The sequence below is a fragment of the Onthophagus taurus genome, chromosome 3, assembly GCF_036711975.1.
Source record: "Onthophagus taurus isolate NC chromosome 3, IU_Otau_3.0, whole genome shotgun sequence".
In the NCBI taxonomy this organism is placed as follows: Eukaryota; Metazoa; Arthropoda; class Insecta; order Coleoptera; family Scarabaeidae; genus Onthophagus; species Onthophagus taurus.
Genome location: NC_091968.1, coordinates 26526538 through 26552564, shown reverse-complemented (window position 1 = coordinate 26552564; position 26027 = coordinate 26526538). Strand labels below are relative to the sequence as shown.

The 26027-nt window shown below is 28.8% G+C and overlaps 1 protein-coding gene across 2 annotated transcripts in view; it reads left to right on the top strand.

Annotated features, from left to right (window-relative positions):
- The window catches only part of LOC111420186 (jelly belly), a 29984-nt gene extending 4896 nt beyond the window's left edge, over window positions 1–25088 (top strand). The window contains exons 2-4 of one of the 2 annotated variants that reach the window (XR_011640176.1): window positions 5183–5343; window positions 19573–19698; window positions 19762–25088. Coding sequence is in view for 1 of the 2 variants with exons in the window: in XM_023053113.2 (XP_022908881.1) it covers window positions 5183–5343; window positions 19573–19632 (221 nt within the window). In the remaining variant the exon portion in view is untranslated. Of the gene's footprint in view, window positions 1–5182; window positions 5344–19572 lie in introns of both variants that reach the window. The other variant, XM_023053113.2, reaches the window with a different exon arrangement.
- Window positions 25089–26027: the final 939 nt, after the last annotated feature.

Genomic DNA, 26027 nt, shown 5'->3' with positions numbered 1-26027 from the left:
ATCCTCATAAAATAACATGACTTAAATTATTATCGCGTTAAAAAAGGTTTATAAAAATCGTTTTAAATTTAAATTTGAACAGTAAAACGACATGAATGATAATGTCGGAGTCGACGGTTGTTTTTCCCGGGTCTTTTCGGGACGTTGCCCCAACATTTTTCCTTTTTATCACGACCCCATACAGCTATATTAACTCTGCCACAAAGTATCATCCACGCCCCATTTGGATCTAACCCCGAGCTTAAATCGTAAATTTTTATCTAGTTCCTAAGACATCAAAAGTAACAGTGCTCTTTTCGTTTTATTTGATCGTTTAGATTGAAAATTATTAAAAATTGTTGTTTGCGTGACTACGAAAAATAGGTGCTGGTGTAAATACAGTGAAAACACACGGGGTGGCGGTAACAGCAACAGGTTATTGATTAGGGGGCGGAACGAAACGCGTACATACACATACTGAACACCCTTGCTCAAGGATAACGCTAAGACATTAATTGTTTGGCGAGCGCTAATTTTCCGGGAAAGGGGGATTAAACTGTTCCGTAGATTACACCGTTCGAGATTAAAACAAATTTTGAGATTTCCTCCTTTCAATCAATATTATTAAAGAAATTTGATATTCATCAAAGGTGCAGTTCGTGCACCTTTGGTGCAAATCGATAAGAGGTGTTTGTACCTGTTTCTCTGAAAATGAATCGCGTCATCTCCGGCCAATACCCGAAACGGTCGATTTTCCACTTCTGCCCCCTTTCGTCTCCGCCCGGAAGACGCCGGGGGGTTGAAGTACACCCAATCGGGTTCCGCCGACGATGAATGAAAGTTTTAGAAATCTCTGAAACATGCACGGAAACCTAAAACGGCGTTGAAACGTGCCCGAAAATAACAAGTAAATTTTTTAAGAAAACCTTGTTTTCCGTTTTCGGATTTTCAATAATTCAAGAAATAAATTTTGAAATACAAAAGATTTTTTAAACGTTGCACCAATTTATTTAACAACATTGCGGATGTCGTGACTTTCTTTCTTGGAGGGTTGTTGGAGTGGTTAATTGGCACCTTTTTCCAATTTTCCGCCTCGGTTTGAAATGGCTCGAAGTAATTTCTTTTACCTCAAAACCCCCCAATTCAATTACTCAACTAGGTGCTACAGTAAAATCTCGATATAACCGACGAAATATTTTTAACTCAGTATTATTACAAAAATAAACTCGTTAAGTTATTTTTGAATTTACAAAATTTCTCAATACTTAATTAAATTGGTTAATTGACACTTAACTACTATGACGTTTCGTTTGTGTCATTAATTGACTTGAGTTGCGATTTAAATTTGTTAAAACCAAATTTTGGTGAAAATCAGTTTCAGGGATGACAAGGTAAATGTTTTAATTAATTTGTTTAAAAAAATCAAATTAAAATAACTCAAAAACTTGTACAATTGGATACTCAATAACATAGATATAATATTTTACGGATTACTAAAAAAATTAACACGTTAATTCGCTTTTAAATTTATAAAATTAATTCATACGTTATTAATTTACATTTAAACAAATCAATTGAAACCGTTATTATTAATAAATAAAAAAAGAATCGCTCAAAAATTACTATTAAAATAAATTCGATCTATAATTTTTATATCGTTGTGTCCCAATTATTAATTGACAGTTCAAACTTTGCTTGAAACAGCGAAAAAATCATTAAAAATTAAGGTTGTAAAATAAATTTTTATGAAAAAATTAAATTAAGTATTGAATTCAATTATTTATAACAATATTTAATTTAAAATCAAATAAATGGAAAGAAAAGATCGTTGTCGGTAAGTCAGACAACTACGTCGTTTTTATCATTAACTGTCAGTTTTAGTTACTTGAAGTTGTGATTTAAACTTGTTAAAACATTTTATTGATTTCTTAACCCGGAGAACCCAAATTTTGGTGCAAATCAGTTTCAGGGATGACAAGGTAAATGTTTTAATTAATTTGTTTAAAAAAATCAAATTAAAATAACTCAAAAACTTGTACAATTGGATACTCAAGAACATAGATATAAGATTTTACGGATTACTAAAAAAATTAACTCGTTAATTCGTTTTTAAATTTATAAAATTAATTCATACGTTATTAATTTCCATTTAAACAAATCAATTGGAACCGTTATTATTAATAAATAAAAAAAGAATCGCTCAAAAATTACTATTAAAATAAATTCGATCTATAATTTTTATATTGTTGTGTCCCAATTATTAATTGACAGTTCAAACTTTGCTTGAAACAGCGAAAAAATCATTAAAAATTAAGGTTGTGAAATAAATTTTTATGAAAAAATTAAATTAAGTATTGAATTCAATTATTTATAACAATATTTAATTTAAAATCAAATAAATGGAAAAAAAAGATCGTTGTCGGTAAGTCAGACAACTACGTCGTTTTTATCATTAACTGTCAGTTTTAGTTACTTGAAGTTGCGATTTAAATTTGTTAATACATTTTATTGATTTCTTAACCCGGAGAACCCAAATTTTGGTGCAAATCAGTTTCAGGGATGACAAGGTAAATGTTTTAATTAATTTGTTTAAAAAAATCAAATTAAAATAACTCAAAAACTTGTACAATTGGATACTCAAGAACATAGATATAAGATTTTACGGATTACCAAAAAAATTAACTCGTTAATTCGTTTTTAAATTTATAAAATTAATTCATTCGATATTAATTTACATTTAAACAAATCAATCGAAACCGTTATTATTAATAAATAAAAAAAAAATCGCTCAAAAATTACTATTAAAATAAATTCGATCTATAATTTTTATATCATTGTGTCCCAATTATTAATTGACAGTTCAAAGTTTGCTTGAAATAGCGAAAAAATCATTAAAAATTAAGGTTGTAAAATAAATTTTTATGAAAAAATTAAATTAAGTATTGCATTCAATTATTTATAACAATATTTAATTTAAAATCAAATAAATGTTAAGAAAAGATCGTTGTCGGTAAGTCAGACAACTACGTCGTTTTCGTCATTAACTGACAGTTTTAGTTACTTGCAGTTGTGATTTAAATTTGTTAATACATTTTATTGATTTCTTAACCCGGAGAAGCCAAATTTTGGTGCAAATCAGTTTCAGGTATGACAAGGTAAATGTTTCAATTAATTTGTTTAAAAAAATCAAATTAAAATAACTCAAAAACTTGTACAATTGGTTACTCAAGAACATAGATATAAGATTTTACGGATTACTAAAAAAATTAACTCGTTAATTCGTTTTTAAATTTATAAAATTAATTCATACGTTATTAATTTACATTTAAACAAATCAATTGGAACCGTTATTATTAATAAATAAAAAAAGAATCGCTCAAAAATTACTATTAAAATAAATTCGATCTATAATTTTTATATCGTTGTGTCCCAATTATTAATTGACAGTTCAAACTTTGCTTGAAACAGCGAAAAAATCAGTGATAGTAATTGATGGAGCTTGATGGAATTGCAACATATATAGCCGTTATGCAGGATTCAACATCATCATCATTGACACCACAATCCCTGGTGGGTCTTGGCCTATTCTAAGATCAGGTTCTTATAGTTCTAGGTCTAATGTTAGTTCTAGTGACTTTATTTGCCACACTTAGGAGGGTAATTCCGCTGTAGTTATTACATACAGTTTGGTCTCCCTTCTTATATAGGCACGATTATAACCTATTTTCCAGTCTTTTGGGAGTTTTAAGTGCTTTTAGATTAGTTCTACCAACCTACATAGTATATGATCCTTCAGTAGTGCATTATGCTTCTTCAACCTATCCATGCGTCTTCCAAGTGTTCATTGCAGTTTCTTCTGTTTCCTCACTTCTCATATTCATTGCATTATTTATAGAGAAGTGCATAAGTATTAGCTTCCTGTAAAAAAAAACCCGGCGCCTCCACCAATTCGTTTCAACCGATATAATATTATGATATACATATTTACCATATCATTAAAGATTTAATAAATCAAAAATTGGCGAACAGTTCACGTGGTCGAATGAGTGAATGGCGGGATGATTCTCTTTTCGGTGGGGTCGTCGTCATTTTTGGGGGGAGGTTTAACAGCGGCGTCGAGAATTGCATTGATGTCGTATTGATCGAGAGCGTGGGAGGCAGAGCGCGACGCCTCTGACGCAAAAGGAGGCCTTCGTCGGCGGATCTGCGCGGAAAAGACGCGGTGATGGTCGAAACGAATTTTTCGGGACCCATCTATCTTCAAAAATTTCAAAAATGTTCAATAAAATAACAAATACAAATGGAAATAATGAGATATGCGAAACTTCCTGTTATATATGTCAACGTCAATTATTATCAACATGAAGTTAGTTCCAATTATAAATATTAATCCTGTTTCGATTCATTGATATAAGATTTTTTACAATTTAATTTCTTTATTATGAAAAACAAGAATAATCAAGTTAAATTGGTGATATTTATTAAAATTTTTTTGAAAAAATAAATTATTTTCGTGAAATTCGAACAAGTGGTCGAAGTGGTTTAGCCACGCCATCGTTCGGCGTGGTTACGAACCCAACAAACTGTTGATATGCCTCCGTTACATTTTCCTATCGATTTCCTGCGGGGTGCGACCCGCGGGCTATTTTTAGCCCTCAGGACGTATTTATAAAAGCCCGCGCCGGAATTTACTCCTTCAACTCCCCCTTTGTAACCCCCAAAATAAAAAAATTACAATTTTAAAAACACATGAAGAAGAATATTTTTTCTTAACTTAATCGATAATTCAAACGATTTCATTCACCTCGTCGTTTCCGTTAAAAAATTCAAGATCTAACCCGTTGATTTTTGGGTAACTTGTCGAGAGAGTAGTAAATACGTGAGCCGGGTATAAAATGGAGGAGTTTTTCCCGGGGAAATTAAAAGACGAACCGGGGGTAGGTAGACCCGTGGAGGTACATAATTCATGGCAGCGCGTCTCTTTCTGGACAAGAAAGGAAGGTACGTAAAAAAAATAACGGTCCGGTGAGCGCGGATCGATTGGGTGGTCCTAATAATAAAAACCGGGACGTATAAAAAGCTTGCTTCGTGGGTTAAGAATAGGATCGTCCGCTCGGAATTTATAACCCGAAAATTAGCACGTACCAACAAGTTGCCGAACAAAAAATATCATTTTTGAAATGTTTTTTCTTTTACTTTTCAGAATGTCCCCCAGCTAACGATGGAATGGAAAGATTCGCTTGCCCAACACCCGATAGACATGGAAGATACCTTTGTATAGACGACCACGTTCTTTGCGATGGTTACATCGATTGTCCAGCAGGAGAAGATGAAGATAGACAAGCTTGTTTATTCTACAAGACGGTAAGAATATACAGTGAATTTCACTTTAAATATATTTCGTCAAAACTTTGTCCTACATAAAATGCAACATGTCTTATGTTTCTTGTTCTAGGTCTAATGTTAGTTCTAGTGATATGTTGTATATTTTTATTGCACTAAGACTAGAACTAACACAAGACCTAGAACTAGAATAATTTGGGCTTAGCCATCTTGAGAGACTTGCGGCTAAACCCGAATGATTCTAATTTTAGGTCTTGTGTTAGTTCTAGTGATAGTGCAGAAATAGAACTAACACAAGACCTAGAACTAGAATCATTCGGGTTTAGCCGTCTTAAAAGACGTATGGCTAAATCCGAATGTTTCTAGTTGTCGGTCTAGTGTTAGTTCTAGTATTGCACTAGCACTATCACTAGAACTAACACAAGGCACATATTGATTACATTAATCGTCGTTTTTTCACCAAAACGGGGATAAAATCGCTTCACCAGGTGGTTTCGTTAAAAATAAACGAGCACGCTATTTTTCGACGCTAATTTTAACATCCTGCACGATCTTTTACTGGTGATTAGAACCAAAAAGAACTTTCTTTTTACGTCAATAAAAGTTTTATTAAAGTTGGCCGATAACAAATGTACTGTATTGCCGTTGTAGCCAAAAGAATCATTTTAATGCACACAAATTCGAAATGCTATCCACTCCGTTGCGTTTTTTATACTTGTGAACCATTTAGACATTGCATCAAAGATCACCAGCAAGTTTGTAATTATTTAGAACAACCTGGCATAGCTATAAATCGTTTTGCAATCATTTAGACAATATTTTAAAAGTTATCAACCAAGTTACAATCACTTTGAAAAATTTTGCAACATCATAGACTTATTTTGTACGACATTAGATGCTGTTTCATATGGTTTTGAACAATTTGCAATAGCTATTGATCATTTTGCAATTATTTAGACAAGTTTCCAAACATTACTAACTAAGTAGGAGTGAGTACTGGCTGTACACAGTTAAAGACCAAAGGTTAACGGGATAAGCAGCCGGAGTGGCAGGTGAGAGAAGACACACGCTTTGTAAGCACTTTGAATCATGTCTGATTACTTTACTTGTAACATCGGCTGCTTATCCCGTTAATCTTTGGTCATTATCAATTAATTGTCAATAATTTTGAATAATTTTGCAACGTTATAGGTTTATTTTGAACAAAAGAATCATTTTAATGCACACAAGTTCAAAGTGCTATCAACTCCGTTGCGTTTTTTAATAATTATAAAGAGCTGGCATAGCTAGGAGCCAATTTTCAATTATGTATATAAGTTTTCAGTGTTAACCAGCTACTTTTTAACCATTTAGACAAGCCTTTAGTGATAATTATCACTTTTTAATCATTTCGAATAACTTTCATACCTGTGAACCAGATATTAAGCATTTAGACATTGTATTAAAGATCACCAACAAGTTTGTAATTATTTCGAACAACCTGGTATAGCAATAAATCATTTTGTAATCATTTAGACAACATTTTAGACAATATCAACCAAGTTTTAATCACTTTGAAAAATTTTGCAACGTTATAGACTTGTTTTGAACGACATTAGATGCTGTTTTATATGGTTTTGAACAACTTGGAATAGCTATCGATCAGTTTGCAATTATTTAGACAAGTTATCAAACATTACCAACTAATTTTAAATCATTTTGAATGATTTTGCAACGTTATAGGTTTGTTTTGAACAAAAGAATCATTTTAATGCACACAAATTCGAAATGCTATCCACTCCGTTGCGTTTTTTTAATAATTATAAAGAGTTGGCATAGCTAGGAACCAATTTCCAATGATATACACAAGTTTTCAGTGCCAGCCAGCTAGTTTTTAACCATTTAGACAAGCATTCAATGATACTTATTAATTTTTAATCATTTTGAATAACTGTTATACCTGTGAAGCAGATGGGATGAAATTCTCCATATTTCCCAAAAAATTAAATAATAAAATAGAAAAAAGTAAACATGTTTCGAAACAAATGTTTCATTTTCAGTACTTGAAATAATTACAAAATGCTGGAAATTTTTTTTTGAAATATGTTGGAAATAGGAATGAATTTAAGAAAGAAAACCAAAGCTCATTCCTATTTCTAACATATTTAAAATTTTTTCAGCATTTTGTAATTATTTCAAGTACTGAAGATGAAACATTTGTTTCGAAACATGTTTAGTTTTTGAAATAAATTAAGTATTTTTAGTATTTCTCACAAAAAGTATTTACTTTTTCCCATTTTATCAGATATTAAGCATTTAGACATTGCATCAAAGATAATCAACAAGTTTGTAATTATTTAGAACAACCTGGCATAGCTATAAATCATTTTGTAATCATTTAGACAACATTTTAGACAATATCAACCAAGTTTCAATCACTTTGAAAAATTTTGCAACGTTATAGACTTGTTTTGAACGACATTAGATGCTGTTTCATATGGTTTTGAACAAGTTGGAATAGCTATAGATCATTTTGCAATTATTTAGACAAGATTCCAAACATTACCGACTAATTTTTAATCATTTTGAACAATTTTGCAACGTTATAGGTTTGTTTTGAACAAAAGAATCATTTTAATGCACACAAATTCGAAATGCTATCCACTCCGTTGCGTTTTTTTAATAATTATAAAGAGTTGACATAGCTAGGAACCAATTTCCAATGATATATACAAGTTTTCAGCATTAACCAGCTAGTTTTTAACCATTTAGACAAGCTTTCAGTGATAGTTATCAATTTTTAATCATTTCGAATAACTTTTATACCTGTGAACCAGATATTAAGCATTTAGACGTTGCATCGAAGATCACCAACAAGTTGGTAATTATTTATAACAACCTGGCATAGCTATAAATCATTTTGTAATCATTTAGACAACATTTTAGACAATATCAACCAAGTTTTAATCACTTTGAAAAATTTTGCAACGTTATAGACTTGTTTTGAACGACATTAGATGCTGTTTAATATGGTTTTGAACAAGTTGGAATAGCTATAGATCATTTTGCAATTATTTAGATAAGTTTCCAAACATTACCAACTAATTTTAAATCATTTTGAACAATTTTGCAACGTTATAGGTTTGTTTTGAACAAAAGAATCATTTTAATGCACACAAATTCGAAATGCTATCAACTCCGTTGCGTTTTTTTAATAATTATAAAGAGCTGGGATAACTAGGAACCAGTTTCCAATGATATACAGGGTAATTCAAATTCGACCCCCACCATTGGGATCTCAGAAACCATAAGAGATACAGAAATGGTTAAATGGGGGCAAAGTTGCGTATCTTAGTGCTCATCATTTTTCAATTAAGTTTATGGATCTAGCTGGTTTAGTTTTTAAAATATGGCCGAAAAACAAAAAAAAAATGACTTTTTCGTTTTTTGCCTATAACTTCTTTATTTTTCGTTTTTTCGTGAATCTGAAAAAACATTCTTAAGACAACTTTTTATGAAAAATGTCATGACACAACTAGAAATTTTCTCCGACGTTTCGTTTACGTAAAACTATCATCAGGTTTATTTTTTTTTTTTTAATAATTCAATATTTTTTTAAATGAAATACATTGTGTGATATATCATTGAAATCAGAATTAATTATCCTATTTTTTTGGTGTGAAAATCAAATATGGCGTTCATAAGAAAAAATAAACCTGATGATAATTTTACAAAAACGAAACGTCGGAGAAAATTTCTAGTTGTGTCATGACATTTTTCATAAAAAGTTGCCTTTACAATGTTTTTACAGATTCACGAAAAAACGAAAAATAAAGAAGTTATGGGCAAAAAACGAAAAAGTAATTTTTTTGTTTTTCGGCCATATTTTAAAAACTGAAGCGGCTAGATCCAAAAACTTAGATGATAAGTGATGAGCTCTAAAATACGCAACTTTGCCTCCATTTAACCATATCATCTGTATCTCTTATGGTTTCTAAGATGCCAATGGTGGGGGTCGATTTTGAATTACCCTGTATATAAGTTTTCAGTGTTAACCAGCTTGTTTTTAACCATTTAGACAAGCTTTTAATGATACTTATCAATTTTTAATCATTTCGAATAACTTTTATACCTGTGAACCAGATATTAAGCATTTAGACATTGCATCAAAGATCACCAACAAGTTATTAATTATTTAGAACAACCTGGCATAGCTATAAATCATTTTGTAATCATTTAGACAATATTTTAGACAATATCAACCATGTTATAATCACTTTGAAAAATTTTGCAACGTCATAGACTTATTTTGTACGACATTAGATGCTGTTTCATATAGTTTTGAACAACTTGGAATGGCTATAGATCATTTTGCAATTATTTAGACAAGTTACCAAACATTATATATTACTTATATATATCATTGGAAATTGGTTTAGCTATGCCAGTTCTTTATAATTATTAAAAAACGCGACGGAGTGGATATCATTTTGAATTTGTTTGCATTAAAATGATTCTGTTGTTCAAACCAAACCTATAACGTTGCAAAATTGTTCAAAACGATTATGTTAGGTTTTCTTTAATGGAACGCCCTGTATATTATTCCATATTTCGATTCTGCTAGAAATTCTAAACAAAATTCATGAAGCACAATTTCGATTTTTTAAAAGCTCGATATCTGGAAAACTGTTAAGTTTAGGTCTATGATGTGTACAGGGTGGTTCAAATTCGATGTCCGAATAGGCTATCTCGGAAATTATAAGAGTTAGAAAAAAAGTAGCTTACATGTCATGATCTCGTTTTTCGAGAAACTGCTAATGCCAAAAACCTCAAAGCACTATCATCTTTTGTTTGTCCCCTACTATGTCCTGATTAATCGTTTATTAAATTTGTTATTTTTTTTTGATTACAAAAATATGGGGTTAGATAGGTCTATTTCTTATTGTTTTAGAATAAAGCTAAAAATAAACTTTTTTTTAGTGTCGTCAAAGAAATTAAATTTACAATTTCCTGTAAATTATGGTACTATAACAAAAAATTTATATAAAATTTACTTTATTTTCTAATATGTAACATTCTAACATATTAAATTTTTCGTAATTTTCGTAATCCATCTTAAAAAGCAGGATTTTTAATTTGACACTTCAGAAAATTTTTGAATACAAAAAAAAAATATACAGGGTGATTTATAACATACGGAGCAGACTAAAAGAGTAGGTACTGGAGGTAAAACTGAAGAGATTTTCTTAATAATGCTTTGTTAAAAACTTAATAGTTACATAGATATCGCATGTTAATTTTTTAAATAATTTAACGTCCATTTTTGAGAACCGCTGATATTCAGTAAAGAATAATTAAAATACTTGTCCGTTGCTAAGTAACCAAATCAACTGGATTGGCAGCAATAAAAACATGGTATCAGCGGTTCTCAATAAACAAACACCACCGTTTGAGCGTTTTAACAAATTTTTAAACAGCCGTAACTGCTATGTTATAAAGATTTTATTATTTTTATTAATTATGCATTGTTTAAGTAACCCCGAAATATTCGCAGTTTGAATTTAAGCGTAGTGTAATACCGTATATGGTAAGAAATGCTCGGCCATTACTTCAACTTTAACGTTCTATATCTTTGTGATTATTAAGTTGTGGTCAAAATTTTATTAGAAAAATATCTTCAATTTGGCTCCTAGTACCTACCCTTTTAGTCTGCTCCGTATGTTATAAATCACCCTGTATACAGTTTTCGTATAACATAAGTATCATAATAATGTATTCAGTTCGTTTCACTTATTCGGGGACAATAAGTGAAACGACTCTTATAAAAGGTAAATTTTTTTCGATATTAATTCTCATTTTTTGAGGTTTAGCCCTGCTTGATTAACTACTAATGTTGAACATATTTTCAATTTTTAAAAAACAAGTGAGCCTTATCAGTGAAAGAAAAACACTTTTTGTGGCAGGTAAAGTATCTTTTCTGTTTACAGTACGTGAAAGTTTTACTAAAAAATTTTGTTCAGAATGAAAAACTATGGCCATATGCAATTTTCGGATTACTACTTTGAAAAAATCCATATCAAACAATTTTATTTCTAACAAAGACTGCCATGGATAAAACAAAATTGTTTTCCTGTCACTGTTAATCTGTCAAACTGTAATTTAGTAAATTTAAAGTGTTTTTTAAATACAATGTTAACATTAGAGGAAAAAGTTTACGTGATTCAGTGTTATGGAATCGGGGAAAAACCGATAAATGTGGTTATTGCTTTATTTAGTTAAAAATTTCCAAATATTGGAATTAAAAGAAGTACTTGTTGGCGTTTAATCAAAGTAGGCCGATGATTCCGAAAATTTGCATATGGCCCTAACTTTTCATTCTGAATAAATTTTTTTAGTAACATTTTACCATACTGTAAAGAGAAAAGGGAAAGTACCTTTTCTAAAGTAAAGTACCTGATGCACAAAAAGTTTTCGCTTCAGTGTCAACAGTAACTTGTTTTTTAAAATTTGAAAATATGTTCAAATGCGCAATGTTCACCAGCCCAGTTACCCGAAAGACGAAAGTTTCGCTGTGGATTACTTTTGGAAAAGAATGAGAAAGGTGTGAAAATTGTTCTGCCAATGCTATTCAGTTCAGATCCTACTCAAAATATACTGCGTGCAAAGTTTATTGATGTTGTAATGAAAAAAGAACTGTTTTTCTGAATATCATAATGTGATTTAGCTAAAGCAAGTGTTACTTATTTTCTAAATTTTAATGCTTCTCAAGTAGCATTATGCCCCTAGAATGGGGGGGACTGTCATATTTTGCTAAAATTGATCCCAAAGGCCTTTACTGAGTGTATTTTGATGACGTTTTAATTCTGCCACAAAGTTTCAAAATCTTTAACGTCTTGGGACACAAAGGGTTAATTAGAAAAAGTTGACCGAATTACATAAATAATAAATAAAACAATAAAACGTTTTGTTTCGTTCATGTTTTATTCTTATTTGAACAAGAAAATATTCCCCTGCTCGATTCTCTTTTCACGTTTCTCCTTTCCATTCATAAATTAACTAGTAGACAGGCAAACGTGGGAGACGTGAAACTATGTAACCAAAAATCGATCGGGCGTCGCGTCGTCGTCGTCGGTTGGCGTCCCAGCGCGGACGCCGCTTGTCCTTTTCGATGTGTTTACATTTCCGGGAATCGGCTATTAAGCTAATTTCCCCGTAGCATTGCGTGAAAACCTTTCCGACCACCCCATCAAAACCACCTTTTCACAACATTCCATTTTTTTAAATCATTTTCTCCGCCCTCATTAACTTTAATTATTATCTTATCATTTTTATATCTCAACATTCCTTTATTTCTTTATACACATATTTTTTTTCAAAGTCAATTTACTTTTAAACCCTTTGCGTCTAGTAGTACTTTGAGAACGTGTACGTTTAAAGTGGACCAAAGTGATTTAGTAAAGCAGAGGAGTTCTGGAACTAGCTCCGAGGAAAAAGAGAATAGCTCCCTCGGAACGCCTACGCTGTGTCAGAATACCTTTTTGGGAGAGCTTTGAGCTTTTATCTCTTTTATATTTTCTCTTTTTTTTTTAATTTATGATTTTTTATTACTTAATAATAATTAGTATAGATATTATATATTTTTATAGTAGTAAAAAGCCGTCTTTAGCATTACTGGAAATGTTCTGGGTTCAACAATCTTAAAATAACGATTTTGTGATTTACTTCGTATAGACCGGAAGTGGTGGCCATCTTGAAAATATTACAGATCGAAAGATCGGGATGAACACCCCATATAAGCAAAGTTTTAGAAACGTAGGTGTAATAGACCCAAAAAGAATAGGGTGTTGCTGACTTTTTGGCGGACACTGTATATTTATTTATTTATCTTATAACATAGAATAACTTGGCATAGCTATTAATCATTTTGCAATCATTTAGACAATATTTTAAACATTATCAACCAAGATTTAATCACTTTGAAAAATTTTGCAACGTTATAGACGTGTTTTGAACAACTCGGAATAGTTATAGATCATTTTGCAATTGTTTAGAGAAGTTTGTAATAGGAAAAATACATTATGTTGATATAACATTATGTGATATAATTTTTGACTGACCCTGTATACTTAATTTGTCTTCATTCTAATGAGATTTTAAAAAATACTAAAACGTTTGTATCTTAACATTTTTTGCTAGCTATCTTACTTTAGTTAGGAGATAACCGACCATTTCCATACATATCACTGACTCTGTATATTTTTTTGTTAACATTGGTAGATTTGTATACAGGGTGAGTTGTTAGTTATAAGTATACCGGCGGTCGATAGTTACCAAACCGTTTGAAAAACAAAAAAGTATTTTATACAAAAGTTGTTTGACTCATGACTTTCTATTACGTAAAATTACTTTCACTTATACAGGGTGTTCCATTTCAGCGTAACGGAGAGTACATAAATTTATGTAAATGGAACACCTGTATATTTTATCATATTATGAATACAACTAAATTTGTTTATACAACCGTATATATTACTATTTCACAGTGTTCATAGTTCCTGAGATATTCAATTGTTCTTTCAAAATGTGCCCATTACAGGATCTTTTCAAAAACGATGCAAAAACGACATTTTTTCCAATTTTGCCTTAAAACTACGTCAGACAATAATCAAAGCCAGTAGGTAGATGATAGTATTGAAAGATATTAGATACAATATACAGGATGTTTAAAAACTTCAGTTACTTTTGATGTTTTACAAACGGCTTTTTCTTAAGTTTTTTAAATGAAACACCCTGTATGTTGTGTGCTACTTGAATTACACATCAAGTTCCCTGTAATTAATGATAAGTATGTCATATGTCTAAGTTTAATAATTTTCCTGATATTTAGAATTTAAAGAAAAATGTGTCAGAAAATGTCATTATTGTACATAAAAAATTGATAGAATGTAAATATATTCTGTTTTTTGTTTGACTGTCATATAAAATCAGTAATATTATATTAAAATACAATTTAAAAAAAAACTTTAATAAATAAATAATCAAAAGGCGATAAAAATACAATTAAATGGCAGAACAATAAATCCCTTTTTTACTTACTATGAACGCTATGAGTTAGTAACATATACGGTTGTATAAACAAATTTAATGCTATACATAATATGATAAAATGTATAGGGTGTTCCATTTAACCGTTTGTGTCCACGACTTTGTGTCATCTATTCGGCGCATTTAGAGCTGTCGGTACTTTCTACTATACAAGAAAAGAATCTGTATAAAAAATGATACAATCCGCACTGTAGGGTTTTTAGGTATATTTAAACTTATTCGTCCAGATGTGAGGTTAGAAGTTTAGTGAAAAGTGGTGTTATTGAATTTTGTTGTTCAAAAAGGTATCTCTTTGATAAATGGTTATTAGGTGTGATTATTACGGATCATTTTAAGAAGAAAACATTGAGCTTTAATTTAAAATAAGTCTTATTCCTTAATTTCAATAAATACAGCTTCCAAGAATTTTTAAATTAGCATCTTTTTTGACACTTTACGAAAATGTAAGTTTTGATTCAACGTTTTTTTCTCAATATTTTTCCGATCCAACCCAACAATTAGTATACATCATTTTAAAGAGAAAGCTTTGAGCTTTAATTTAGAACAAGTCTTATTCCTTAATTTCAATAAATACGACTTCCAGGAATTTTTAAATTAGCATCTTTTTTTGACCGTTTTAGGTTATACGAAAATGTAAGTTTTATTTCAACATTTTTTTTCTTAATATTTTTCCAATGCAACCCAACAATTATTATACATCATTTTAAAGAGAAAGCTTTGAGCTTTAATTTAGAACAAGTCTTATTCCTTAATTTCCATAACTACGGCTTCCAAGAATTTTTAAATTAGCATCTTTTTTTGACAGTTTTAGGTTATACAAAAATGTAAGTTTTGTTTCAACATTTTTTTTCTCAATATTTTCCCAATCCAACCCAACAATTATTATACATCATTTTAAAGAGAAAGCTTTCAGCTTTAATTTAGAATAAGTCTTATTCCTTAATTTCAATAAATACGGCTTCCAAGAATTTTTAAATTAGCATCTTTTTTTGACAGTTTTAGGTTATACGAAAATGTAAGTTTTATTTCAACTTTCTTTTTCTCAATATTTTTCCAATCCAACCCAACAATTATTATACATCATTTTAAAGAGAAAGCTTTGAGCTTTAATTTAGAACAAGCCTTATTCCTTAATTTCAATAAATACGGCTTCCAGGAATTTTTAAATTAGCATCTTTTTTTGACAGTTTTAGGTTATACGAAAATGTAAGTTTGGTTTCAACATTTTTTTTTCTCAATATTTTTCCAATCCAACCCAACAATTATTATACATCATTTTAAAGAGAAAGCTTTGAGCTTTAATTTAGAATAAGTCTTATTCCTCAATTTCAATAAAGACGGCTTCCAGGAATTTTTAAATTAGCATCTTTTTTTGACAGTTTTAGGTTATACGAAAATGTAAGTTTTATTTCAAAATTTTTTTTCTCAATATTTTTCCAATCCAACCCAACAATTATTATACATCATTTTAAAGAGAAAGCTTTGAACTTTAATTTAGAACAAGTCTTATTCCTTAATTTCAATAAATACGGCTTCCAAGAATTTTTAAATTAGCATCTTTTTTGACACTTTTAGGTTATACGAAAATGTAAGTTTTATTTCAACATTCTTTTTCTCAATATTGTTCCAATCCAACCCAACAATTATTATACATCATTTTAAAGAGAAAGCTTTGAACTTTAATTTAGAACAAGTCTTATTCCTTAATTTCAATAAATACGGCTTCCAAGAATTTTTAAATTAGCATCTTTTTTGACACTTTTAGGTTATACGAGAATGTAAGTTTTATTTCAACTTTTTTTTTCTCAATATTTTTCCAATCCAACCCAACAATTATTATACATCATTTTAAAGAGAAAGCTTTGAACTTTAATTTAGAACAAGTCTTATTCCTTAATTTCAATAAATACGGCTTCCAAGAATTTTTAAATTAGCATCTTTTTTGACACTTTTAGGTTATACGAGAATGTAAGTTTTATTTCAACTTTTTTTTTCTCAATATTTTTCCAATCCAACCCAACAATTATTATACATCATTTTAAAGACAAAGCTTTGAACTTTAATTTAGAACAAGTCTTATTCCTTAATTTCAATAAATACGGCTTCCAGGAATTTTTAAATTAGCATCTTTTTTGACACTTTTAGGTTATACGAAAATGTAAGTTTTATTTCAACATTATTTTTCTCAATATTTTTCCAATCTAACCCAACAATTATTATACATCATTTTAAAGAGAAAGCTTTAAACTTTAATTTAAAACAAGTCTCATTCCTTAATTTCAATAAATACGACTTCCAAGAATTTTTAAATTGGCATCTTTTTTGACACTTTTAGGATATACGAAAATGTAAGCTTTGTTTCAACATTTTTTTTCTCAATATTTTTCCAATCCAACCCAACAATTATTATACATCATTTTAAAGAGAAAGCTTTGAACTTTAATTTAGAACAAGTCTTATTCCTTAATTTCCACAAATACGGCTTCCAAGAATTTTTAAATTAGCATCTTTTTTTGACAGTTTTAGGTTATACGAAAATGTAAGTTTTATTTCAAAATTTTTTTTCTCAATATTTTTCCAATCCAACCCAACAATTATTACACATCATATTAAAGAGAAAGCTTTGAACTTTAATTTAAAACAAGTCTCATTCCTTAATTTCAATAAATACGGCTTCCAGGAATTTTTAAATTAGCATCTTTTTTGACAGTTTTAAGTTATACGAAAATGTAAGTTTTATTTCAACATTATTTTTCTCAATATTTTTCCAATCTAACCCAACAATTATTATACATCATTTTAAAGAGAAAGCTTTGAACTTTAATTTAAAACAAGTCTCATTCCTTAATTTCAATAAATACGACTTCCAAGAATTTTTAAATTGGCATCTTTTTTGACACTTTTAGGTTATACGAAAATGTAAGCTTTGTTTCAACATTCTTTTTCTCAATATTTTTCCAATCCAACCCAACAATTATTATACATCATTTTAAAGAGAAAGCTTTGAGCTTTAATTTAGAACAAGTCTTATTCCTTAATTTCAATAAATACGGCTTCCAGGAATTTTTAAATTAGCTTCTTTTTTGGCACTTTTAGGTTATACGAAAATGTAAGTTTTATTTCAAAATTTTTTTTCTCAATATTTTTCCAATCCAACCCAACAATTATTATACATCATTTTAAAGAGAAAGCGTTGAGCTTTAATTTAGAACAAGTCTTATTCCTTAATTTCAATAAATCCGGCTTCTAGGAATTTTTAAATTAGCACCTTTTTTGACACTTTTAGGTTATACGAAAATGTAAGTTTTGATTCAACATTTTTTTTCTCAATATTTTTCCAATCCAACCCAACAATTATTATACATCATTTTAAAGACAAAGCTTTGAACTTTAATTTAGAACAAGTCTTATTCCTTAATTTCAATAAATACGGCTTCCAAGAATTTTTAAATTAGCATCGTTTTTGACAGTTTTAGGTTATACGAAAATGTAAGTTTTATTTCAACATTATTTTTCTCAATATTTTTCCAATCTAACCCAACAATTATTATACATCATTTTAAAGAGAAAGCTTTGAACTTTAATTTAGAACAAGTCTTATTCCTTAATTTCAATAAATACGGCTTCCAAGAATTTTTAAATTAGCATCTTTTTTGACACTTTTGGGTTTTACGAAAATGTAAGTTTTGATTCAACATTCTTTTTCTCAATATTTTTCCAATCCAACCCAACAATTATTATACATCATTTTAAAGAGAAAGCTTTGAACTTTAATTTAGAACAAGTCTTATTCCTTAATTTCCATGAATACGGCTTCCAAGAATTTTTAAATTAGCATCTTTTTTTGACAGTTTTAGGTTATACGAAAATGTAAGTTGTATTTCAACATTTTTTTTCTCAATATTTTTCCAATCCAACCCTACAATTATTATACATCATTTTAAAGAGAAAGCTTTGAGCTTTAATTTAGAATAAGTCTTATTCCTCAATTTCAATAAAGACGGCTTCCAGGAATTTTTAAATTAGCATCTTTTTTTGACAGTTTTAGGTTATACGAAACTGTAAGTTTTATTTCAACATTTTTTTTCTCAATATTTTTCCAATCTATCCCAACAATTATTATACATCATTTTAAAGAGAAAGCTTTGAGCTTTAATTTAAAACAAGTGTTATTCCTTAATTTCAATAAATACGGCTTCCAGGAATTTTTAAATTAGCATCTTTCTTGACACTTTTAGGTTATACGAAAATGTAAGTTTTATTTCAAAATTTTTTTTCTCAATATTTTTCCAATCCAACCCAACAATTATTATACATCATTTTAAAGAGAAAGCTTTGAGCTTTAATTTAGAACAAGTCTTATTCCTTAATTTCAATAAATACGGCTTCCAAGAATTTTTAAATTAGCATCTTTTTTTGACACTTTTAGGTTATACGAAAATGTAAGTTTTGATTCAACATTTTTTTTCTCAATATTTTTCCAATCCAACCCAACAATTATTATACATCATTTTAAAGAGAAAGCTTTGAGCTTTAATTTAGAACAAGTCTTATTCCTTAATTTCAATAAATACGGCTTCCAAGAATTTTTAAATTAGCACCTTTTTTTGACACTTTTAGGTTATACGAAAATGTAAGTTTTGTTTCAACATTTTTTTTTTCAATATTTTTCCAATCCAACCCAACAATTATTATACATCATTTTAAAGAGAAAGCTTTGAGCTTTAATTTAGAACAAGTCTCATTCCTTAATTTCTATAAATACGGCTTCCAAGAATTTTTAAATTAGCATCTTTTTTGACAGTTTTAGGTTATACGAAAATGTAAGTTTTGTTTCAACATTTTTTTTCTCAATATTTTTCCAAGCCAACCCAACGATTATTATATATCGATTTAAACAGAAAGCTTTAAGCTTCAATTTAAAATAAGTTTCATTTCTTGATTTCAATAAACACGGCTTCCAGAAGATTTTGAATTAGCATCTTTTTTGACACTTAGATTATGCGAAAGTGTTAGTTTTTTAAAATAAGACTGTCGAATTATTATAAGAAGGAGAAGAAGATAAAAGATAGAGAAAATGATAAAATAATGAATCTAAAATCATGTTATAAAATATGATATAAAAGGTTAATTTTTAAATATTTCTTATTGTAATGTTTGTTTCAGACAAAGGCACATTTAGATGTGCTGGCAGATGCTTTACTTCGATGGGCAAGAGGCCGTTAGCGGAAGTTCCTGCAGAATAACCCAAATTTCGAAAACCCAACCAAAAACGAAAGGAAAAAAAAATAAGTAAATAAATAAAATAAGCTACCCCAAAAAAAGTAAAAGCATAAACAATCGGTTTTCTTTCAGTAGGAACCTTTCTAACAAAAAAAAATTAATGATACAAAAAGAATGTTTATTAATGAAGAACTGAATATAATAATATAATAATAATCAGTCATTTTGTAACGTTTCCAAGCGGTCAGGAACTTGGAAACTTAAAATGACTGAAAATGTTTTTCATTTCTCGTCCGTTCAAAGTCTGTTAAATAAAAGCTATTTAAATAAATAGAAATAAACGAAAAAATCATAAAAGGGAAGTGGAAAAATAAAAAATAGTCTCTGGGGCTAAGTTTTTTTTAATTGCCTTAGTTTGAGAGTCAAAGACTTTTCGAAAAAAAAAATAAATAAATAAATAAATAAAAAAATAGAAGAAAACGAAACAGAACGAGGTCGAAATCATTCCGTAAACGACAAGAATGCGTCGTAATCGGACGAAAAATAGCCAACAAAATAAAATAACAATAATAAAAACGTTTAATTTTCAGTTCCTGTTTTCTAATTCAAATTCATTTCTAATAAATTAAAAAAAAAACAAATTAAGTATCGCGATTTTTACATTTTGGAGGCTGGACTTTTATTTAACAAATAATTAATTAATACTAGAAATGATTATGATATAAACACCAGACGAAGAAGTGGACGGCGAAAATAAATTCTTTTTCGTCGATTCATGCGAGCCACTTCGCCTGGAGTTTTAATTTTTGATCGAATTTTTGTGGGGGACGAATTAAAAATGAAATAATTTGTAAAATAATTTGTAAATAAAAGTTTTTTTGATGGAAAAATCGCGATCGATTCACAAATAAGTTTATAATTAAGTTTTTTGACCGGCCTATATTATTATATTACATGGAGGAAAAAGTTTGACTAAAAAAAAAAAATGGGATAAAACGCACTTTTTGCACTTTTTATGCACGAAATTCAATTCAACGCCCAAAAAAATACTTTAAAATTGAAAAAAAAAAAAAATTACATAATGTGTGTGTGAATTTAATAGGTTTAATTTGAATTAATTAATTAAAATTGAAATAAAGGTCACTAAAATCAATAAAAAAAAATAAATATCGGTGTATAATGAAGAAATTATTAATTATTGAAGAAAATTCATTGTGATATATAATGTTATATATAAAATCATTAACATAAACTTGTCAATTTGATTTTCTCATTTTCTTTTCAATTTATTATCTGTCTAGTCAATTCTAGTTGAGAAAACGATAGTAATAATGGAAAAATATCATCAGCAGCGCAATAATAAGCTTAAAAGAAGAATATTTTCGATCTAAAATAAAAAACATTCCGATGTAGATTTAAAAGAACAAAAAAATTGGGGTGCTCAAATTTTAGACTTTTATTTGTTACTCAGCATTCTGTATCAAAAATTAATAGTTACAATCAGAAACGGGCAGAACTCTAGTGCTAAATTAGAAAAAAGAACTAATAAAATTAATAAATTATTGATTCATATATACAGGCTGTTTCTGTAAGTCGTGGCTTAATTTTAATCACAAATACTAGAGTCACAATGATGATGATTCGTGTAAAAATTATTGATCTAAATCCATAAATGTCTAAGATAGGAACAAGGATTCATCAAAATTTCATATTTTCGTATTTTTCTCCATATTGATGCATATAAGGGTAAAAGTGAAAGAGAACAATATTGTTAAGAACGCAATTTGGTACAAGTTTTGTTCTAAAAGTTTTTTTGTAACATGCTTAGATTCCCCAGTGGTACCATCAAGTTGCAAAAATGAAGGATTCATCAAATTTTCATATTTTCCTATTTTTCTCCATATCTATGCATCTAGCAGTAAAATTGCAAGAGAGCAATATTGTTAAGAACGCAATTTGCTACAAGTTTTGTCCTAAAAGTTTTTTTGTAACATGCTTAGATTCCCCAGTGGTACCATCAAGTTGCAAAAATCAAAGATTCATCAAATTTTCATATTTTCCTATTTTTCTCCATATTTATGCATCTAGCAGTAAAAGTGCAAGAGAGCAATATTGTTGAGAACGCAATTTGCTACAGGTTTTGTTCTAAAAGTTTTTTTGTAACATGCTTAGATTCCCCAGTGGTACCATCAACAACTTGCAAAACAAGGAATTCATCAAATTTTAATGTTTTCGTATTTTTCTCGATATCTATTCATCTAAGAGCAAAAGTGCAACAGAGCAATATTGCTAATAACAAAATTTGCTACATCTTTTGTTCTAAACATTTTTTCGTAATATGCTTAGATTCCCCAGTGGTACCATCAATAACTTACAAAAAACAAGTATTTATCAAATTTTCAGACTTTCGCATTTTTCTCCATATCTATGCATCTAGGAGTAAAAGTGCAACAGATCAATATTGCTAATAACAAAATTTGCTACATCTTTTGTTCTAAACATTTTTTTGTAATATGCTTAGATTCCCCAGTGGTACCATCAATAACTTGCAAAAAACAAGGATTTATCAAATTTTCATACTTTCGTACTTTTCTCCATATCTATGCATCTAGGAGTAAAAGTGCAAGAGATCAATAGTGTTAAGAATAAAATTTACTACAACTTTTGTTCTAAAAATTTTTTTATAATATGCTTAGATTCCCCAGTGGTACCATCAATAACTTGCAAAAAACAAGGATTTATCAAATTTTCATACTTTCGTACTTTTCTCCATATCTATGCATCTAAGAGTAAAAGTGTAAGAGATCAATATTGTTAAGAACGCAATTTGCCACAACTTTTGTTCTAAAAGTTTTTTTGTAAAATGCTTAGATTCCCCAGTGGTACCATCAAGTTGCAAAAATCAAGGATTCATAAAATTTTCATATTTTCCCATTTTTCTCCATATTTATGCATCTAGCAATAAAAGTGCAAGAGAGCAATATTGTTAAGAACGCAATTTGCTACAAGTTTTGTTCTAAAAGTTTTTTTGTAACATGCTTAGATTCTCCAGTGGTACCATCAAGTTGCAAAAATCAAGGATTCATCAAATTTTCATACTTTCCTATTTTTCTCCATATTTATGCATCTAGCAGTAAAAGTACAAGAGATCAATAGTGTTAAGAATAAAATTTGCTACAACTATTGTTCTAAACTTTTTTTTGTAACATGCTTAGATTCTCCAGTGGTACCATCAAGTTGCAAAAATCAAGGATTCATCAAATTTTCATATTTTCCTATTTTTCTCTATATTTATGCATCTAACAGTAAAAGTGCAAGAGAGCAATATTGTTAAGAACGCAATTTGCTACAAGTTTTGTTCTAAAAGTTTTTTTGTAATATGCTTAGATTCCCCAGTGGTACCATCAATAATATGCAAAAAACAAGGATTTATCAAATTTTGATACTTTCGTATTTTTCTCAATATCTGTTCATTTAAGAGCAAAAGTGCAAGAGAGCAATATTGTTAAGAATAAAATTTGCTACAACTATTGTTCTAAACTTTTTTTTGCAACATGCTTAGATTCCCCAGTGGTATCATCAAGTTGCAAAAATCAAGGATTTATCAAATTTTGATACTTTCGTATTTTTCTCAATATCTGTTCATTTAAGAGCAAAAGTGCAAGAGAGCAATATTGTTAAGAATAAAATTTGCTACATCTATTGTTCTCAACTTTTTTTTGTAATATGCTTGGATTCCCCAGATATTTTCAATATTGTTTTCTTAGAAAGATAAATTTAAATAACCTTTGTAAACACACTGTATATCATTGATCCCGTGGTTGCATATTTTCAAAAGTGATCTTAAACGACTTCTCATGTTAACATTGCACTGTTTGCCAAATTTTATCTTTCTAAGACAAACCATACTAAAAATATTTAAGGAAATGTTTAACGGGTCATATCTTAGCCATTTATGGAATTAGACCAAACATTTTTACATGAATTGTGATCATTATTACTCTAGTATTTGTGATTAAAGTTATGCAACGACTTAGAGAAACAGCCTGTATTTAAATTATTAATAAAAGAATTTTGTTGGTTAGGCAACCCAAATTGATTATTGTTGTCAAATATTAAAATGTCAAAAAAAAGGGTACATACGAAAACTTAGAAAATTATAAAGCTTTGATTGATTTAATTTTTACGTAGAAAAGAAAAATAACTAAAAAAGATTTATTATAAATAAATATTATGAAGAAAAAAAAGACTTATTAATAAAATATGAAAAACAAAAAGACTGAAAACAATAGATAGAAAAGCTAATTTTGTAAATTAAAAATTCTAAAATAGCAGAAATGAGATAGAATTGTTATCGTGATGTTAGAATTGCAAAAAGAATCATATAGTATACAGGTGTCCTAAATAATTTTTTAAAGATATTTTAGGACACCTGTAGATAAAAACGTTTTCGTATGTACCAAATTAAAAAAATAAAAAATGTTGATTTTACAATAAATTCCAGCTAATTTGATTTTTAATTATTTCGATTTCGAAATCTTGCACGCGTTTTTCGCAAAAAAAATTAAATTACAAAAAAAAAAAAGTGGAAAAATCTCTCAATGTCACTTGCACAAAATGTAGTTACTGCACCTGTTTCTTTTTAAATAATCGGTAAAGAAAAGAAAATTATCCACAAAAATGTAATAAAACAAAAACAAAAAAAAAAAAATGTTAAAGATGGTTAATTATAATTAAAAAATGAAAAGAAATTGGAAAAATTCATTTGTGATTTTTCAAAATGGCCTAATAAAAAACAGTTAAGCTAAACTATTTTTATAAAAATTCCAAAACGGTGTTGGAAGTTAAGTGTTTTGACGAGGCCGTAAACCCGTTTTTTGTGACGCTTTCGCGGCACATTTGAATTTTTCCCAACAAAAAAACAAATATTAATAAAAATGCCCAGTCCTTCCCAAAAGACGTGAAACTATAAAGAAAATGATTATTGAGAAAAAAAAAAAATAATAATAACAAACGGTCCTAATCCCTATTTGAAGAGATCCCCTCAAAAAATGTGAACAAAAAAATGATACAACAAAAAAAAATACATGTAAATGAATATATTTTACTATTAGCTATATTATAATATATTATAAACAAAATAAAAAATATATATGTATTATATGAAGATGATAAAGAAGAAAGTGTTGTAATAAAAAGAATGTCGACGAGTGATGATGACGATGAGTTTTTGCGTTACGTTTAGGAGTTGTTGTTAAAAATAAAAGAAATTAAAAGGTGGAACTTTGTCTTGTTAAGAGTATGGGGGAAAAATGAACTAAACGGACGCTAAAAAATGACTTTACTAGTAGGATGCGTGACGATGACGAAAAAGACGTATATTATTATAATCGCAAGAGTAACTATAATGGTAAATAAATGTACAATAAATGCCTCAGCCAATAAAGCGGTTAAAAATCTATTTTTATTTTATTTATAACCCAACAAATCTTTTTTTTTCTTCAAACTTTAAAAATATAAAACGAAGGAGAATTAATCATTTCAAATTACGATGGAACTGCTGATGAAATACGAGGAATATAAGTTAAGTTTGTAAATCCTAAGATTTTCCAGTGAAACCCAACATTTACCAACTCTGTATGGTAAAAGTCCGAAATGTTCTCCGAAACTCGGTAAATCTTAGGTTTTACCGCAAAGACACGGTAAATGTCGAAAAAAGTCTTCAGCTCCCAAAAAACACGTTAACTAACTTCAAGTTTAAAATGTCAACCTCAATTTTGACATATTTGTAATCTTCATTAAAAATCCTTTAAAATGAGTACAAACACGACATATTTATCTTCAATATTAAAGAAGTTATGGTCAACTTCCGGTTAAGAATGTCAACGTCAATTTTGACATATTTGTAATCGTCGTGAAAAATCCTTTAAAATGAGTCCAAACATGATACGTTTAATTCGAATATTACTCGAGGTATAAGAACTTCCGGTTTGAAATGTCAACGTCATTTTGACATATTCTTAATTTTTAAAAATTTGTAACAAAAACAAAAATATAATAAAAAAAAAATAAAAAATTAAGGTTGGTATTAATATTTAAAAATTAAATTGATATCTTCATTGTTGCTAACTTCGGGTTTAATGTTTTTTATTCTAACTTTTTTGTTTTTTGAGATAAGTGCGTCATGTTTGGACTCATTTTAAAGATTTTTTAATAAAGAATATATCATGAAAGACCACCATGAACTTGTCCATTTGTTTATTATATGATAACTAACTTCATGTGTAAAATGTCAACCTCAATTTTGACATATTTGTAATCTTCATTAAAAATCCTTTAAAATGAGTACAAACACGACATATTTATCTTCAATATTAATGAAGTTATGGTCAACTTCC